This window comes from Pundamilia nyererei, unplaced genomic scaffold (genome assembly GCF_000239375.1).
Source record: "Pundamilia nyererei isolate P.nyererei 1_Seehausen unplaced genomic scaffold, PunNye1.0 scaffold00084, whole genome shotgun sequence".
NCBI classification, from domain to species: domain Eukaryota; kingdom Metazoa; phylum Chordata; class Actinopteri; order Cichliformes; family Cichlidae; genus Pundamilia; species Pundamilia nyererei.
In genome coordinates, this window is record NW_005187485.1 from 1,090,813 (window position 1) to 1,110,241 (window position 19,429).

General features: G+C 41.3%; 2 protein-coding genes across 2 annotated transcripts; both read left to right on the forward strand.

Moving 5' to 3' along the window:
- Nucleotides 1-5,274: 5,274 nt before the first annotated feature.
- On the forward strand, nt 5,275-6,860 carry hoxa2b (homeobox A2b). Its single transcript, XM_005738473.1, has 2 exons — nt 5,275-5,698; nt 6,190-6,860. Exons 1-2 carry the CDS (start codon nt 5,299-5,301, stop codon nt 6,858-6,860), a joined length of 1,071 nt encoding a protein of 356 aa, XP_005738530.1. The 5' UTR covers nt 5,275-5,298.
- Nucleotides 6,861-9,869: 3,009 nt separating this feature from the next.
- skap2 (src kinase associated phosphoprotein 2) lies at nt 9,870-18,065 on the forward strand. Its single transcript, XM_005738474.1, has 12 exons — nt 9,870-10,102; nt 10,461-10,566; nt 10,680-10,705; nt 10,973-11,074; nt 11,870-11,950; nt 12,353-12,436; nt 12,548-12,672; nt 13,042-13,105; nt 13,230-13,334; nt 13,454-13,534; nt 14,419-14,531; nt 17,620-18,065. The coding sequence occupies exons 1-12, from the start codon at nt 10,063-10,065 to the stop codon at nt 17,710-17,712; spliced, it is 1,020 nt and encodes a 339-aa protein (XP_005738531.1). The 5' UTR covers nt 9,870-10,062; the 3' UTR covers nt 17,713-18,065.
- The last annotated feature ends 1,364 nt before the right edge of the window (nt 18,066-19,429 follow it).

Sequence of the window (19,429 nt, forward strand, 5' to 3'; positions counted from 1 at the left end):
CACACACACACACACACACACACACACACACACACACACACACACACACACACAGGGGGTGGGGGGTGCAAATGGTTCTGTTTTAAAACGTCTAATTACTTTACAGCCACCCACCAACAATTAGACCGTATAGGTCAAAAAAGCTTGTTGTTTTGTCACTACAGCAGACACACTATTGCAGCATGTCTGACAAACTGAGGAATCTGCCAATAAAAATGACCGTTTATAAAAATAACATTGAATGACCAAACAGATTTTTCTTTCTGGTAAAGCTGACTATTTTAATTTACACTTAAACAAATAAACGGGGTCAAACACTGTGCTGGTGATGGTGTTGAAGCTCCATGCTTCGGTGAATGCTGCTGCTCTCTGACCACCAGCAGGTGGAGGCAGCGGCTAATCTGAAGAACAGTGCTCAAAAAGGATGATGCGTTCATGATGATGCGACTAAACACCACTCCCCACCGATTTCAGACCTCTACTTCATAAGTTTGAATATCTAACCCATGTTTCAGCTTCATTTATGATTATTTTACTCATATCATGCTTTAAAAATTGTTATATAGTTAAAAACAGACTTTGTTATTCACCAATTTTGACCTGTTTAGTCTGGTTTGAGAAAAATATAGCAAATATGAAGGGGTTATCTCATGAATCCAGCCCATGTACAGTTTAAAAGATTATTTACACATACGGCTTTATCTCATGCAACAAAAATGAAAGTAAAAGGCTGGTTACACTCAAAATCAAGCCTACATATTTTTATTTTGTCACTCAGCAGTAGTACTAGGATGCTTTAAATAATATATGTAAGAAAAATGTCGATCATCTGTCATCGTGCCATTTATTTGTATATTTCTTTAAGCAGTTAGCCCCAAGATCTAATTTGCGTATTATTTCCTCAACTGTGCTAGCTTGTGTGGGTGTGGGATGCTCTTGAATGTAATGGAACTAAGTGCCCTGTAGTGTTCAAAATCATTCAATCATGCAAATCAAGCTCAGGTTTAGATCCTGTGGCACCATCCGCACCACAAACCTCTGTTCAGGATCGATGCCTGGAGATATCTGTGAGTAGCATTTAGTTCCATTATGTTCTCTGTAGCTCACACCAAAAATAATCTAGATGGATAAATAGCACTACTGAGCAGGGGAAAGCTCACATTTGATTTTTGCTTTATTCCTGCACTCACATGCCTACAGATAATTTACCCCTAAAATGCTCCACTGATCATGATTACTGCCACATGATTAAGTTTGTCTCGGGAGCATGGCCGTTAGCTTATGTCTCATGATAGACTTGAGGTCCTGAAAAACCGAGAGTAGGCTCCTCTTCTTTCAGTACAGTTCCTCCATTTCTCCCTCTGTCACCTGAAACGGTCATCCATGTGTAGATCAGTATGTGTCTTTATCAGTTTGTGAGGTGGAAGAAGGGATACTTTGAGGACACATTCAAAAACATAAACATTATGCATATGCTGTTTTACTGCGCTGTTATGGCATCTGTGAACTCTCCTTAAGACACAAGAAAACACTGTTGTGTGCAAATGGCCGAAGGTTCCGGTCTGATCCTCATGAATGTTAGGCTGGATAGCTTCAGTGCAAACAGCCATGCCGGGAGTCCTGCTGCAGAAAAACAAAGTTCCTTAGACGTTGTTTGCCGTGACCTTTGGTGACCCCTATACATCAAACCTCATGACACCAGCAGTGGCAGAGGAGGCTGTAAGTCAAATCTGGAATAGAAGTTCAGAGGAGTAAAGTCGTGAGCACATGGGAATCTGTTCCATCCACTTATCCTCAGTGCCAGTAGCCTGTTGTTTTGGACAAATCCCAAAGAGAACGTGGAAAGTGAGGTTAACTTTGTAATATGTGTCTGGGTTAGCAGAAGCCCAAACATTTTGCAGATATAATGGACGAGGCGAACCATGGAAAAAAACTCAGATTTATCGTGTCTTCAGGGAAAAGACTCTTTCTTTAAAGCTTATGCTTATCGGCCATTTGTTCTCAGCAGTCTCACATCAGTTTGCATCAAAACCTCCCTCATGTACATTTTTCCTTTCACGTGGGGTGTGATTAAGCAGAGATAGCCCACTTGAGTCAAACAGGGAAAAGACTGACAGACAGGCTGGCTGTCTCCTAAAAGTGGGTTATAGGTAGGAGAGGTGTCATCTTACTGGGAAGCACAGGAAACGCTTCAAACCTTATATCTATATATCTATATCTATATATATATATGAATAAAGCTGGTCGTATATATATGTATATATACGACCAGCTTTATTCATGAACGCCATTTATTCATTTGCTTTCATCACCAAAAATGGAATTTTATGAGATTTCATTTATTTATTTATTTTCACATGTCGACTTAGAGGGAAAAATAATGTTTGATTTGCAGGCCTATAGTGCGCCTGGAGTATCTGTCAAATCTTCCCATGAATCCAGGCGGCTCAATAAATAAAAGCGTAATATGAAAATGCTGTCGTCGTGAACGCTGCTTTGTTTCCAGGATACACACACACACACACACACACACACACACACACACACACACACACACACACACACACACACACACACAGGCTCAACCCTAAATGTGTTTTCCAGAGTATTATAGCTACTGTGCGCCTTGAATGCACCCATGCAATTTCGTTTTAAGTGTCCTCTCGCAGGGAGAGCATGCTGTGATATGATGCAGCGCAAACGACAAAAAGATGCAGCAAACACTCAGGCCTCTCCACCATTCCAAATCACCTTTATTTTACACACATGATTATACCATTATTAGAATTATTAAATATATTTTTCACGCTTAAAAACAAACAAATAATAAAATAAAATCCAAAACAAAAGCACGTGGACACGCTGTAATTTTCCAGCTACTAAAAATTTCTATTTTTTAATACATTTAATATCACGGTATCTGTCTGAAAACAGAATACGTGCTGAATGAAATATATCCCCTTTAAAACAACGCATTAGTGTTTCGCCCCCTTGCCTTCCAGATGTCTCTCGTTGTTTCAGAACAGACGGGAAACGTGCCACTCCGGTTCACGTCCACGGATCATCCTCTTCTCGTCTGCCGTTCCGACAAGCAACATAAAATTTAAAAAAACAACAACAAAAAAACCCCGACTTCAGGTCGTCAAAGATCTGTACACGGATAACAGCATCGATTCAAATTTTGTAGCAGTACGAAATGTGAAATATATTCACGTTTTCAGCTCTCAGTATTTATAATATGATCAAATATTGCTGGGGGTTATATTTTGAACAGGGCTCTGTTCTTTCGTTTCCAAAAAATGTGTCAGAATAAGTAAACAGCGTCTTTAAGTGCTTTAAAATTATGATGTGCAAATTAAGATAAATAAATAAATAAATAAATAAATAAATAAATGGCAGAATGACGTGATTTATTCAGACAGGTATTATTAGGCAGCTATTTTCAGAAAGAGAATTAACCGCCATTACGTCGAATTCGTTTAATTTTTGTACCTTCTTAAGTCACCAACGTTTAATTTAGTTTTCTTTTAGCAAAGACATGTTAAAGTATATTTTATGATTTTATTCTACTACAAGATCTCATGTCTCATATTCAGGACGCAGTTTTACAAACAATAATAAACCGTTTTACGCTATGAGGATATATAAAATCACTTCTATGCGTAAAAGCAGAATTATTCCAGAAAGCAGGCCACACAAAGACTTTGTCTACATGGTTCCTGCCAGAGAGATAGGTATGGCAGTGAATGGGATTTCTGCTGAATGCCAACACCCACTCACCTCAGCAAACAATTGATCCTATGCACAAAAAAAGAAAGAAAAAAGAAGAAGAAGCTCCGTTTTCGTTTCTATACCATCCACCCAGTCAAGTCTTCTCTTCTTTCTTTCTATGCCAGAAATGTCCTTTCTGAGATCAAAAAAAGTGAGGGGGTCAGAGTTACGTCTGGATTTATCGTTTATTATCAAATAACAGAGCAAAAAGCTTTGTGCGCAAAGCCCATGCGTCTCATCCCTACTTTTAAAGAAATCCCGACCTTTCTAAATTGAAAACTCATCCTGCAGCTCACAGAGAGGTCGTCCTCTTCCTGGCCACATATGATCCAAGGGAGTGTTAGATGGTTTAAATGTGTTCTTAGGGCAGGGAGCTGTCAGACCTTTTGGCGAGAAAGATTGATCACGCACGGGCTACCAGGGCTCTTTGTTTAGAGCCTGAGCAATAAACAGCCATCAGATCCCCACCTTTCCTAAGCTTCACAGTGCAGTGGCAAATCATTTCTGCTCTCCCCTATGTTATAACCAATAATGCTGAAATGTATGGATGCCGGCTAAGGTCAACATTATCCCAATAGGTGATATAAAATGAACGAAATTGGACGAGGGGAAGGGAGCAATAAACTGTAAAAAGGTGACAAATGCACGTTAAATTACCAAGATGCTTTCTTACCTTGACACAGACACACAAACACACTTCAAATAATTTATACATCACATTTTTATTTAGACTTTAAATCTAACGCTGCCAATCAAAGGTTAAATAATTTGGGGATTAAAATGTAATCGATGCAAAATCAGACTAAAATATGAAAATTAATTTGTCTCTTTTCTCTCTCTCTGTAGTTTGGGCGGTGGGGGAGGGGAGGACATGTTGCTGTGTCTGGTGCTGCCTTTCCTTTCCTTTTTCTTTTCTAGTCAATCCTCAAGAAACTCTCAAGATTAACGTCTCGGCCAGAGATAACGACTGTGGGCGTCTTGGTATTATGAGGCACAAATGTGACTGCTGCAATGATTTGCGGCGCGCCATGCTGGAAATAAATGCCCATAAACACTCGTGAACTGCAAGCTCGCACGGGCGCGCGCTCCCGTGGCAGACGTGCACGGCTTTGTGATGCATTTTCGGGGTGCTGTAAGGTGGGAGTGGGGGGGCGGTTAGGCAGTGGTGGACAAACTGAGAAGAGGAGGGAAAAAATGTGTAAATAAAGCAACCCCTACCCCCGGAATGAGGCGTTACCTCTCAGACTTTCTCGATCAATCATAGGGGACAGTGGCTTCTTTTGATAAAAAACCCAAATTGTCATTGGGCAGATGCAATCATGTGACAAGCAGCACGGTCTAATTCCGACCATGTCCTCCTGAAAGCAATAGTTTATGGCAGAGGTCTCCCTATGACTATAACCAGTTAAGTAGTTTATCAAAAAGAAACCTCGCAAACATATATTTATATAGAGAGAGATATATTTTATCTTTATAATTCTTCCCTCCTCTGAATACCCGCGAGCTTTCCGAGACAAGCAGGAGGAGATGAATTACGAATTTGGGCGAGAAAGTGGTTTTATCAACAGCCAGCCGTCGCTCGCTGAGTGCCTGACATCTTTCACTAACCCTGTCGGTGATGCATTTCAAAGTTCATCAATCAAGAGCTCAGCGCTTTCACAGTCGACACTGATTCCTCCTCCTTTTGAGCAGACCATCCCCGGCCTGAACCCGAGCGTCCACCCACGCCACAGCCGCTCCAAGCAGGCTCAGAAGGGCTTCAGCCCGCTACAGGCTGTGTCCCTACCCCCGGAGTACCCGTGGATGAAGGAGAAAAAAAGCATCAAGAGGAACCAGGCTGCTTCTGCTTCTTCATCTTCTTCTGCTCCTGCTGCTGCTCCTGCTGCGACGACGGATGACTCCTCGCCACTCTACTTCTCCCCCCAAGGCAAGACATGATGATTAATAACCTCCATGTAAAAAAGGCTCCTTATTGTCTGAGGATTCTCCCTCTGCAAGTAGCTCCATCCTGGGGCCTTGTGCAGCGTGGGCGTCCCTTCTGAGCCAGTCTAGGATTTTGATTTAAGTATTCTTAATCTCATCAAGTAACGCACTGACTTGTGATGCAGTGTAAGAGTGCTAATGTTTGACAGTAATGGAGAGTGATAGATTATTCTTACACGGGCCAGCAGCTGGCATGTTCATTAATCTTCACCCTCCGTCCTGTCTTGTCCACGCAGACCCATCATATTCTGCCTGGGGCCCATAAATCTTCCCAGTCCTGGTGTTTGCTTGCCGCAAGTTTCACCCCATAGCGCTTTTTCTCCCCTCCAAACACACCCTTGTTACGAATGTTTTAAATTATTATATTTGCAGTGGATTTTCTATTAATAATTTATTTAAATTGTTTATTTATTTTAGGTTCACCTGATACACCAGAGAGTGGTGCTGGCGATGGAGGGCCATCAAGGAGGCTGAGGACTGCGTACACCAACACCCAACTTCTGGAGCTGGAGAAGGAGTTTCATTTTAACAAATACCTGTGCAGACCGAGGCGAGTGGAAATAGCTGCTTTGCTGGATTTAACGGAGAAGCAGGTGAAAGTGTGGTTTCAGAACAGGCGGATGAAGCACAAGAGGCAGACTCACAGCAAGGAAAACAGGGACAGCGAGGGGAAATACGCCTGCCTGGACGACGGGCCGGAGGACGAGTTGGAGCAGGCTACAGAGGGCAGCGCCGCCGGGACGCTCTTTGAGAGGGAGAGGTATTTCCACCAGAATACGTTGACTTCACAAGACTGTCAGAACGCACACAATGGAGAGAGCCAAAGCCCAACTGTTACCCCTCTGACCAGCAATGAGAAAAATCTGAAACATTTTCCAAACCCGTCAGCCATTGTGCCCATCTGCGTGTCCACAATAGGCCCGAACAATGACGATTCCCCGGACCTGGACGCCTCATTTCGGGATTTCCAAGTTTTCTCATCCTCGCCCTCTTTCTCACCGAGTTTGTCCGAATCAGCTCAAAGTCCCCTGCCTTTACCCTGCGAGACTTTCGACCTCTTCTCAGAAACACTCACAACAATCGACCTGCAAAACCTGAGTTATTGAAATGTTTCGACTTTGGTATTTGTAACTCAGACGGTTGTGCTCTAGTTTAGGGCGTCAGGGTGGAAATTTTTAATAGATGAGGTAAGTTAAAGCGAAATAAGCAAAGCTTTTTTTCTTTTCTTTTTTTTTGTTGCCTGTATGGACTGTTAAAGTAGGCTGGTAGAAGACACAGTGCACATTTATTTTTATATGGATTTGGACTATAATTGAGCACAATATTTTTATTGAAATAAAATTTTACATTGATTGGACTCAGATGCGTTTTGGGTTTTTTTCTCACTATATGCCCACAATAAGCAACTCTAGAGAGCTTATTGATTTTACCTCAATAAATGAAAATTATTAAGAGCATCAGCCATAAAATGAAATGAATTCTCAAAAATGAGAAAAAACAATATAAGCTGTTAATATAAAAGGATTATTTTACCATTAAATTAATTAGCCTGTGAATGCACTGAACACATATAAACTAAAATTAAAATAGAAGCTGTATAAATGTGTAATTTTTGTTGCTGTATTACATTTTTATGTTCATAGATTGTGCTGAGAGAATTTCTCCAGCGTGGCCGTGGGTCTGGTAGCATATAGTCCACAAAAAGACACACACAAAAAGGAGCACTGCGAGAGATTCATTGCCTCTCCATACTTAAACGCAGAAAAAGAAAATTTGCTGTGTGAATTGCCTGCTAGGAGTCCCAGGCCAAAAGCTATGACTTTTCCTGGCTTTCTAATTACGTTTTATTGCCTATAAAACTCACAGGACTGAGGGTGCTTGTTTATAGCCCGAGCCGCAATGTAATACAATCTCTTTGAATTAAGACGTGCGCCTTGCCCCATTGTGGTTTTCAAAACTTTTTATGATGTAAAATTAAGTAGGACTCATTCAAAGCAGCAGACGTAAGGCATTTTTTCCAAATTGATATATAAATTTATGTAACTGAGCCTATAAATTAATTGGATGATGTAACTATAAAACGGATTCGACTGCGAACAATGGTCACATATCAGTCAAACGGCTGAAGGTATTTATGTATATGAACCGTTTATTATTATTTTTTTAGTAAATCATCATGAAATTGAGGTAAATTTATGTTGGTCTGGATCAAAGGCAGTTCGACCCCGTTTAATGCTAAAGGAATTTCTCACACCGACCAGTTGATCCTCTGCTCGACTTAAAGACGCTTTTTCCACAAGGGCCCCCCCTCCATCCAACTCCCATTTTTCATATACATTATTTACTGTTTAGAATTTAAAAAAAAAATGTTTGGTGAAAAACCAAAGTCATTCGTCGGTGCTATATAAAATTAACCACAGTGATTAATAATTCTGAAAACAGTCCCCAGGCGGCAGATATTCATTTATATGCTCAGTGTACTTGCACACACACACACACACACACACACACACACACACACACACACACACACACACACACACACACACACACCCTCTGCGTTTTCGACCGCACGCTAAGCGCCTCATAGCATTAATAAAAACGAACGGGAGGTGAGGCGGTGAACTGCTCGTCCTCCTGAAAATGGTTCAAAGTGATGCTGATTCTGCATGTTTTGAAAACAAGGACAAAATCGTGAAAGCCTAATATTAAACCCAGTAGGCCCAGAAGCAGTCGGACGTGGACTCATAAGTAGATCCAGTGTTAACCAAGCAACACCTCCTTTTCTAAAAGCACAACAATGGTCCACATGATCATCTCCCACCTTTTATTTTACACTGACCAAATAAAGTATCTTATTATACAAAAACGATAAACGAAACTATGAATTAATCCGTGTTTTGCATGTTAAACAGCTAGAGTGCAGTGTGCACTCGGTGGATTGCGACCCCTGTAATGAGTGTGATAAAAGGGGAAGGAACCAAAGGCGTTGGGCTGTTTTTGAGACGACAGGCAAGTAAGATAGAGCTTTATGGAAACTAGATACATGGCTTTGCCTGTAAGAGCCCTCCCCTTGCTCGCACACATGCGCTGGCACACAGAGGCACACAGAGGTCAGAGGTCAAAGCGGCTCTCCTCTAAAGCTGGGAGGAACTACCGGCAGGTCAGGAGGGGGTCAGGTTTTGAATGGCCGCAGAGCATTAGAGGCTCATAAACAACGTGCTGGCTGCTCGGATGAAGAGAAACAGGAAGTGACGTCAGAAAACGCGGAAAAGATTTAATTTTGCGTTATGATTTGTAACAACTCTAATACTGAGAAATTCAATCGTGATTCTGAACAAAAATCCTTGTTTAATGATCATATGATCTGTTTGCAGAGTCTAACTGGCTGTGGCAGCACAGCTACCTGCAGCCAAGCCAACACCTGAGACTAAAGCTGTGCCACAAACGCCTCGACACTTCTGTCTCCTTCCTCCAAAACAACAGAGTATACAGTTCAAAGGCTCAGTCTTTTAACCCAGATTGGGTGATACCGCCTGTCAAAAAAGACGAATAAATGACTGACATCTTTATAAACAATGTGACAAAACAAAAAGAAAAGGCCATTTTCCGTAAATGCACCAGAGGCGCTGACTTAACTTGATGTAAGAAGTCATTCTTTCCTGGTTCTATCGTTTTCTTTTAAAATAACCTGCATATTTGTTGTTTCTTCTTCCTTTTTAAAATGTCAAATATATAGTCAGAGCAGTGCAGCAGAAGTAGCACAGACTCCCGTGAAACATCTGAGGAAGCTGGCACAGAAGCATTCAGCATTATATGATTGACTTTTTAATCTATTAATGATCCCTGTTTTGGATTACAGCCCTGACATATTCATAGACTCAAAGCTTGCATCGCTGTAAAACAAAAGACGCCCCTAATGTGTTCAGCGAGTCAGCCGTAGAGAGCAGACTTAAGTGCCAAAAAATATGATCTGGAATCAATCAACAGTATGATCGCGGCGTTATGCTCGGACTTTATTATTCCGTAAAGACCCGTTGCTCCATTAAAGCATCAATTTCCTGTCTACGGTGGCAGTCAAAAAATAAATAAAGGCCAATAAACGTCAACGTCTGTGAACGCCGAACACCGAGCAGGCAGCTCTGAGTGTTTGTCCTGCAGCGGAACTGTGTGGTCACTGATAAATAATTAGCAGATTAACTTCCGTATATCTTCGAGCCCGAGCTGCTGCTTCCGTGTCGCGCAGGCTAGAGTTTCCCTTCCTCAGGCTGGACGCTCAATCGCTTCAGGCTAGAAACTGCGGTAAGAATGCGTGCGATCCCCGAGGAGTTAACGACGCTCATTTCAGGTAAAACTGTTGATTCATAGTTGCCTTTGGAGTAGAGGAGAGTTTATTTCCGCATTTTATAAAGACTTGTTTTACTTTAAGTCTCGTATATAACAAACTGCTTTTCTTTTTAAAAAGAGGAAGCATAGTTTTCCCCATTTTTTCTGCTATATTCACTCAAATCGACGGTTGTGCTTGCATTTCATTAAAAAAAAACAAAAAAACAACTCGCTTCATGTCTCAAACCTGAGGCATGAGCTGGACGTCAAAGCTGCAAACTGCTCCTTTGTTTATGTTGTGGATGTCCATCAGTGGTGTGGCCACTTGACTGCTATCAGCCATCAGAACATGTTAATGTTTTACCTCTTGTGCTGTTCAGATCTCGAAAACTACCTCATTGATGGGTTGAAGGCAGAAAATCTAAGCAAGAAGGCGAAAGAGAAGAGGGAAGCCTTCATCAAGAGGATAAAGGAGGTCAAGCAAGGGTATGACTCATGACTGGAACCAGCATACATCAAAATACTCCAGTTTTGATTTGCTTTGCAGGTGCATAAGTTGTTGTGATTAACTTTATTTGCTGTCTTTTTCTCCCAAACAGTTTTCCACAAGAGTTTAAGGACAAAGGTAAGTTGCCTGTCTGCTGAATAATCCTGTAGGTGTGTTTTTAAAACTGGTACCCAATGGGGGTCATGACTGACCACAAGATGTCATGACATTAATGCGAAGGCCCACAAGTCGATTACAAACTTATCCCACAAATTTGAAAAAGCAAGGGCAAAAAGAGTCGCATTTCATAATAAACTGGCCACATAACACCTCTAACACCACACAATGGCAACTTCTGTGTTACGCTGTGTGCAGTTACTTCACAGCCCTCTGTGTTTACTGCAGTAGGTGGAAATGACTCTGATGACGAGGAGGAAGTTGACAGCAACAACGACGGGGGGTCGCTGCAGTCAGAGCGCACGGACAAGGATGATGATGGTTTCGAAGGTGAGCCACAAACACTTAGCAGACAAACAGAGTTGACTCGCTAACTGCTCGCAAGCTGCGGATTAGAGCACCAAAAGCTCAGTGTTGGCAGGAAAGTATACAGATCTTTGCTCTGGCTCCTTGGAGAAAGCGACTTTGAGTGGCACAATGAGTGAGACATTCCAACTGTAACTTGGCAACATACTTGGGAAGCAATTTGGGTGCACAACTGCTACTCCTACCACCTCCCTCACCCCTCCCCTTTGATGGCTAAAGCACACTTTATTGCTCTCTCAGCCACAGTCTAGGGGCTTAAAATTACTGCTGTGGCTGCAGGTTATGACACAAAAACATTCCCCGATAAACACTAGCTTTAATCCTGTTTGTTCCATTATCCAAACTGTGACAGATTTTTGCATTTGCAGTTTTGTTTTTGCCCCCCCTTTTTCCCCACCACAGAGTATCAGGGAAATCCTTATGAAATGGTGATTGGGGGACTGGGTTTTATGGCCTATAAGCAGCTGCCAGTTTTATGGCTGCTCTTTCACACAATGCAACTTTGACACGGCATTTGAATATTTGAAGTTAGACAGGGCAAGGGAAACCTTCTCCAGTGAGAGTAAAATATTACTCAGAGTGGCTTTGCTATTCAATTTAATATCGGTTAAACAAATGCATGATAGCAAAGTAGCTCATAAACCTTCTGGTCATGTTTAACTTTAAGACCCCCGCCACAAAAAACAACAGTCAGTTATTAAGGATTCAGCAGCAATGATGACGGGTCACATATTTGGATTTCCTTAATTCTTTTTCCAGGTTCCCAGCAGTCCCCACCTGTGGCGGCCCAGGACCTGCCATCTGTCTTTAAAGCAGGATATCTTGAGAAGCGCAGAAAGGGTTGGTGCTCTGATTATAAGATATGTACAAGGCAGCTTTCCCAAGGGGGAAAAACTGTAAAGGAAAAGGAGGCTGCCTGGTTACTGAAATATGCAAGCTCTCAAATATCCTTGGGCCAGTGTTTTTTAAATTGGCTTTTTATCAGATGCGAACAAAAAGAAGGCTTTTTTGTTTTTTAACCTTTACAAAGAATCTTACATAATGCAAAACACCAAAAATCTGCAAAAAGTTAGTTGACTCTACTGTGTTGCACACAATACCCTAAATAAAGACTGTAATCTAATACACATTTTCTTTACAGTTCAGGTATTTCTGTCCCTTCTATATATAAAAATCACAACGCTTACAGCCATCAAAACACACTGGAAAATTCTCTGTGCATGTGGTTCTCTCCCTTCACAGATCACAGCTTTTTTGGTACTGAGTGGCAGAAGAGATGGTGTGCTCTGAGCCATCACACCTTCTACTATTACGGCAGTGAGAAAGGTACTTTCTTCATTTTTAAGTGGGTGAATAATCCCCCCCCCCTTTTTAACAGTATTGATGCAGTTATTGCATCTGCACCAATAATGATGATGCTTTAATTTTCTAAACCAGACAAGCAGCAGAAGGGTGAGTTCAGTATTGATGGGTACGGTGTCAAAATGAACAACACCTTGCGCAAGGACTCGAAGAAAGACTGCTGCTTTGAAATTTTGGCCCCAGACAAGCGCGTCTATCAGGTACGCTCATCTCTCGATGGCTGCTCGAGTTTTTTTCAGTCGTTGCCTTTTTTTAAAATGCTGTTAAACTGAAATAACCAAAACCAAATACAAACTTGAGACGTGACATGTTTAAAACTTGGCACAGTGTGTCTATCCATGCACTTCAGTAAATCTTTATTTTAATGCTTTTCCATTTGACACTACTGCCTTTGCAGTAGCTCAGCCTGACACGTACTGAATAAGGCTAAATGAGTGTTTCTAACATTCAGACTCTTCCATGTGGAACATTTTACTATGCATAAATGCAATATTATTTGCTTATGTTAATTAATATATGTAGAGCTTATTGCACATTCACATTCATTTCTCTTCCCCCTTTCATGACAGTTTTGTGCGTCATCACCGAAGGAGGCGGAAGAGTGGGTGAAACAGATAGACTTTGTTTTGAAAGGTTTGAACTTTGCCATTCATAAAAAAAAAAAACATTTATTATGCTCTTTAAAGTTAGTAGCACCTACTGGGGAAAGAAAATCTGCATTTATGCAATAAAACTAATTTTGCTCTCCTGTTTGTAGACATGTCGGGCATCATCCCAGAAGACGACGAGGAACAGGAAATGTACGATGACGTAGGGACTATAACTCAGCCAATCGATGAAGACATCTACGAAGAGCTTCCAGGTCTGATCATGTGTTACATGACAATGATAGCCTCTATCATGTTAGAGAATGGGAACAAAGTGCGTGGATCTTGTTTGATTTGATCTGATTTTATTTTTTATATCGTTTTGTTTCTCCAGAAGAAGAAGTTCCGGCTGTAGCAAAGCCTCGTCCTCCAAAAATTGAGCCGGCAAGCAAACCTGTTCCTCCTCCTGCTGCAGGTACACAAAGCACTGACATTTGTGCTTATCTCAATCCAATGTGGTATATTTAGCGAATTAGAATGTAGGAAGTTTCTAAATAGACAGAAGAAACTTTAAATGTGATCTGCCTTTTTGTGACACGTACACACAGCAAATGAAACCTAACAGCTATGAAGAAGTGACATACGCAGAGGAAGTTCTCGTGAAGGAGTGCAACTGAAAGTTAGCACAATACTGGAAATAACTTCAGCCTAGTTGGCCAAGTTCCTTTTACAATAACTAGCATGTTATAGTTCTGTAAATAGCTGATACCTTTCCTCCAAAAACGATCTGCCTCTGTCTGCTCTGCACATTTGAGCAAACTTCCAGTTACTAACCACCAAGTCTCACCACACGACTCAGAATGGCCAGCTTTATAGACTTTAAAAACAGACTTGCTCAGAAGTGGAAACCCCAGCTGCTAAAACACTAGCTGTGTCTTGGTTTCAAACTACAAACCAGTTGAATCCAGCATACTAATGCACTGCACTTCAGTTAGTTGTCATTGTACATTTTACTACTAAACGCCACTATTTTCTTTTTAATTCTGAAAGCAGTGCCCAGCTTTTACATTTCTCTTTGTGCATTACTTCGTGATTAAAAAATAATGCACAAACAATACACCCCAAAATTATTATTATTATTTTTTAATGAGAATTTATTAGGTAACTGGGACACTGCTGACCTTCTTGATTTGGTTTTTGATCCAACCAAATTCTGCCGTAGGCTCTTGGCAGCCCCCTGTAGGTTCGGTTCAAACTAACAAGTAATTGCTGTGTGAAATCTGTACATCTAGAAGGATTACTCTGGCTAGAAAATAAAGCGCCGATCTGTCATCACCTTGCTTTTTTTTCCTTTTTCAGTTGATAAGAGCACAGACTATCAGAACTACTACCAAGGCTTGTGGGACTGTTCAGGGGACCACCCAGACGAGCTGTCCTTCAAACGTGGAGATGCCATCTACATCCTGAGTAAGGTATGGTGAGGCTAAACCCTAGATGTCAGAGCTAAACTGTGGCGATTCTTGTCTTGATGCACGATAAAGTTGGTATTACCTTAAATCCAACCACACTGCAAAAGTTTGAGAGGTTTGTAGACCGAGTGGCTGGTTTCAGACCACCTAAAGTGAGTTATTTCTAAGCTCTTAGAGGAACTGACTATTCAGATCCTTTACTGGCAGCACCTGGCCCACCGCCTAGAGGTGGAAGGCTGATGGTAAGAGGCAGACTGGGCTTGGTTCCTTCTCTGGCGCTCTAATGGGGATTAGTTGTGTCACAACGGAAACTGTTTTAGTGCTGTTGGCGGAGGCCGAGCTTAGCTGGCACACGGCGTAATTCCATCACTTCCATCTGGACTGTTTCAGCACGCTGTCGCTACTGCCATGCCAGGCAGTGAGCAGCCTTCAGCCCACACGCACCTCTCAGAAATTTCTCTCACCTCGCCAAATAGGAATGTGTGTTTTCAGGAAAACCAGGCTGGTCAGCCACTCTATTCAGAGCAGGTGAGGACGTGTAATGGACGCACAATTTCCGAGGCTTGTCAGCTAGTCATGAGCCGGAGAACTGAGAGGCAGTTCTTTACCTTTATTATGTAACTAAACAGGAGCCCCTTTGTACTTAACCGGTTCGTATGAACGCTGAATTGGATTTTGTTGTGATACATTTAACAAGATTTGTTTTGGACGCTGGACAGAAAATGAGCAGTGGAATTTTATACTCGTCGAGATGTGTGGTTTGTCTTTAAAATATATATAAATAATGTGTGAAATGTACTCCATCCAGACGGGCAATATTTCCTGTCTGGTTTGGTTTCTATGGAGCATGGAGTCAATTGAGACATTCTGTTGTCAACGGGCCAGGTTGCTTTTCAAATTCAAGTCTGCCATCTACTGGCTCTTTAAGGCAAAGAAGACTTGGGGAAACTTTGAGAGGCATGTGCTGTACATTAAACAGAGATGCACAAATAAATAAATACAATTGTAATATGCTACATAGTCATATTATTAACTCCATGTATAGCAGGAAGCACTAGAAATTTATTTTTCACCTTTGCAATGTGTAAATAATTTTTAAAGCCCTTCTCAATTTTATATTGAACAGGATGTCAATGTAAAATTCAAGACAAATTCACCTTATTATCACGTTTAGGAGACTAGGACCAGAAAATTGCTCTCTCTCTCTCGCTCTCTTTTAAATACACTACAATAAAACTAAATAATGAATTATCAGGACTGTTGGTTTTCTTTTCACCAAATCAATTGATTGTTCCTTCAACACTAATGGAGGGACACAAATGCACAAAGCAGACAGACTGTCCAATCCTCATTGACCAAATGCCTGTTTATGACTTCTCCTTGGTGTGTAGAAAAGGCCCAAGAATCAAGTTGCCCTTTCACTTAGACTGGGAGTGCCATTAGCTAAAACCTTGGTGTTGGGGGTTGTGGCCTGCTGCGAGGGCAATGACCATAAAACCTGTCTGGACTGCAGCAGCCAGCTGCAGCTAAATGGACAGCCGACACCCCCCTCCCCCCCTCCCTCCACCATTCCCTCTTCCACTGTTCTCCTTCCTCCAATGTGTCCCTCCCCCATTCTGCAGACCAGAAATAGCTGTAGTGTTACAGCTGGGAGACCCCCCAGGCAGGAGGACCTGGGAGCTGATTATAAGGCCCGACTAAGGGCGATTGTGTTGACCGGATATGCTGCACACCTCGTCGCCCCCAACACACACCCAGCCTCCCATTAGTAACAAACTGACTGAGAGATGCAAGGTCTCTCTGCTTAAAATGCCACAACGCCTGCACAGCGTTTTATCCTATCACTGTTTTACACTTTGTGTTTTAACTAATGCACCGGGACTCTTTCATTTGGTGAAAGTAATCAAATTACAGGACGGTTGTTTTGACTAGCCGAGGGTATTTGTGTTGATGTGTGTTGTTGCACATATCAACTAGCTGACTAATGACAGCTGTGGATGAGGTGTTGCTGTTTTCAAAGGCTGGTGGCAAGTCTTAATGTGGACGCACACTCCTTTACACACACCTCATGTCAAGCTGCTATATTAGCCTCCAGGGGCTTGTGATGAAATGACATTTTAGGAAAGTGGATTTAACATTTTCTGTTTGTCTGTGGTGGCTATGTAAACATTATTATTATTATTATTATTATTATTATTTTTTTTTCATTTTAACACTAAATTTATTGTCTGATCGCTGGTTGGTCAAACCAGGATTTTTTTTTTTTTTTTTTTTAAATTTAAATTTAGTGTTAATAATTCAGATGTTTCGAATAGCTTTCTACAGCATTATATCGATTTGGCTGATACAGATACTGAAACGGTGTGTCAAGCCTGTCTTTATCTGATGTGATAAATGGCCCGTCACCAGAGACCTGTCAGTGTCAGCCCTCACTATAGTGAGCATAATCCCCCTCTGTCTAATACTACCATATGATCGCTTACATCCATTGCTCTGTCTTGGGAATAAGTGGACACAGATGTGGCCCTTCACTGTCCCCGAGTTCTGGTTTGGATGTGAAACGTTGTCCAGGTTCGTCTTCCTTCAGCCTTGTCAGAACGTGATCTCCGGTCTTGATTCATGCGCAGGGAAGACTTTGATGTAAGGTCAAAGAGAAAAGGGGGGGGGGGGTGAGAGAGAAAGAAGGGGAGAGAGTGAGTTATTGTCGTCTTGTCTCAGATCTCTCCTCGCAGTGTCCTCCTCACATCTCAGCATGCTGACAGCCATTTGGAGCTATTACTTGTCACGCTTTGACAGATTTATGTGCGATGTGCTTTATGCACACTGAGCTTTTTGTGTGGAGTGGAGGGAAACATGCAGTCTCAAAACTGACACCAGGTAAAGAGGCAGAACGGAAGGCAAGGAGGTGTACAGGTGTTGATGGGAGATAAGTACTGTAGAGTGGACGGAAAACAGCCGAAAGAAAGAAGGCGTCATTTGTTCTTCTGTTTTATCAATTTTGATTTCAGCAGAATATTATCAGCTAGCATGAAGGAGCACTAACACACTCTTCTTTTTCCTTCCTTGTTTCTGCTTCTCTTTGTGCTTCCAGGAGTATCAGAACTTTGGCTGGTGGGTTGGAGAGAAGAATGGAGTTATAGGTATTGTTCCCAAAGACTATCTGCTGGAGCTGTATGCTATTTAAATGCACCCGGTGTAAACTGCTAACATCTTGTGGCTTTCCAATTGCTCGTTCCAAATGCTCAAAAGTTATAACTGAAAAACTAGTAATTATAAATATGGTAAAATATTGTGGGGTTTTTTTGTATTGAATTTTTTTTGAAGAACATTCCCTGTGATACACATTGTAAGAGACTGATATAAGGATTTAACTTTTTTAATTTGACTGATACATGTAGGGTTTTCTGCACTTTGCACTGCTTTCTTTGTTATTTATTTTGTATTGGGGTTTTTTAAAAACAGTGTGATCTCACTTGCTGCTTTTGGCAAATTTTGAATTTTGCAACTGGCGAAATAAATAAAAATGTAAACACATGACGTTTGGACCTCCCCTGTGTGTGGGTTTTGTTTCTTTCCCTAAAAGTCTACAAGGTGGCAGTAGAGAGTTTTGGAGTGTCAGTTTATCTTTAACAAAGACACTGATAGAAGTGTCTACACATCTGTATCTTCTTTCTTGTCTTAGAACCCAGTTCTTGACATAAAGTTTAAATAATTAATATTATCAAACTGAAGAAATATTTGGTTCTTGAGGCTTTGTGTCATTTTCTGATGTGGAGAAATATTTATAAAATATTTATACTTTATATGCACTAAGTGCATCTATGAATACTAATCTACCCTGAATAATAAATCACATTATTTGTTTTCTGTAATGCTGTGCGGTTAGGTCAAAGGCGATATTTAAACCTGGGTGTACACTAAAGACGTGTATAGGGTCTCCTGGTTACAAAAATATTTATTTATTTTAAAATGACTTTATTCATCTGCTCAGCACTTTTTGCTCCAATCTTCAAAGGGACACTTTTTATTTTATGGCACCTGAGAGACTTGCCTGGGCAGAGGATCGCAGCGTGGCAGATGGTTGCTCGTGCTGCATGCCTGAGTGAAATGGTTGAGGTGCACTAATAAGACAGCCACCCACACAGATCGTATGGATGCTTATCGCCCTCTGAGGGGCTGTTTGACAGCAGGCGAGGTGGTTGCGGCTGGGCATATCCCTCTGAGGTTACATACGTACTGTACATATCTTTTTACAGTCTCCTCACTGAATGAAATACCAAAGCTATGTTTTTATATATGCTCATTTTTGGTTTGATACAGACAAAGATTCCTTGTCAAGGTTTCTCAAGGTTGTGAGAAAATGGGCAGGGAAAATGCATTCCTTAACCGATAACTCACTGCATCGTTCCCTTCATCTTCCCTCTATTTTTTTCTCCCTTTTCTGTGTCTCTCTATTTTGTTCTTCTTGAGTGATGAGCTCGTCCTCTGTCCTCTGGGTGACATTCAAAGACAACATAAATCCTGCCCTTTATGGTATAGTGCAGCGATAAAGCTTCTCTACTAATTGGCGATGTAATGAATTACCATAATGAGTTATTGAATATAGAGAGGAAATGCTTTTGTTTTAGGGCAGAGAAAGAATGTATAATCAAAGAATGCAATATTCTGCCATATAGATGGTCAAAATTGTGATGACAATGCTCTGAAACGCTTCCATCAGGTTTTGGGCTTGCTGCTAAATTATGGGCTATAATGTCTAAACAAAAATATTTCCTTAGTGCTGACATAGCGTTCGTTTTAATGTTTGGCAATGGGTTAAGTTGCCAAAGGCAAGTAAGGCTAAATGTTGCCTCTCATTTTTATGTGCCAATAAAGGATTTCCTTAATGGATGTCAACCCCC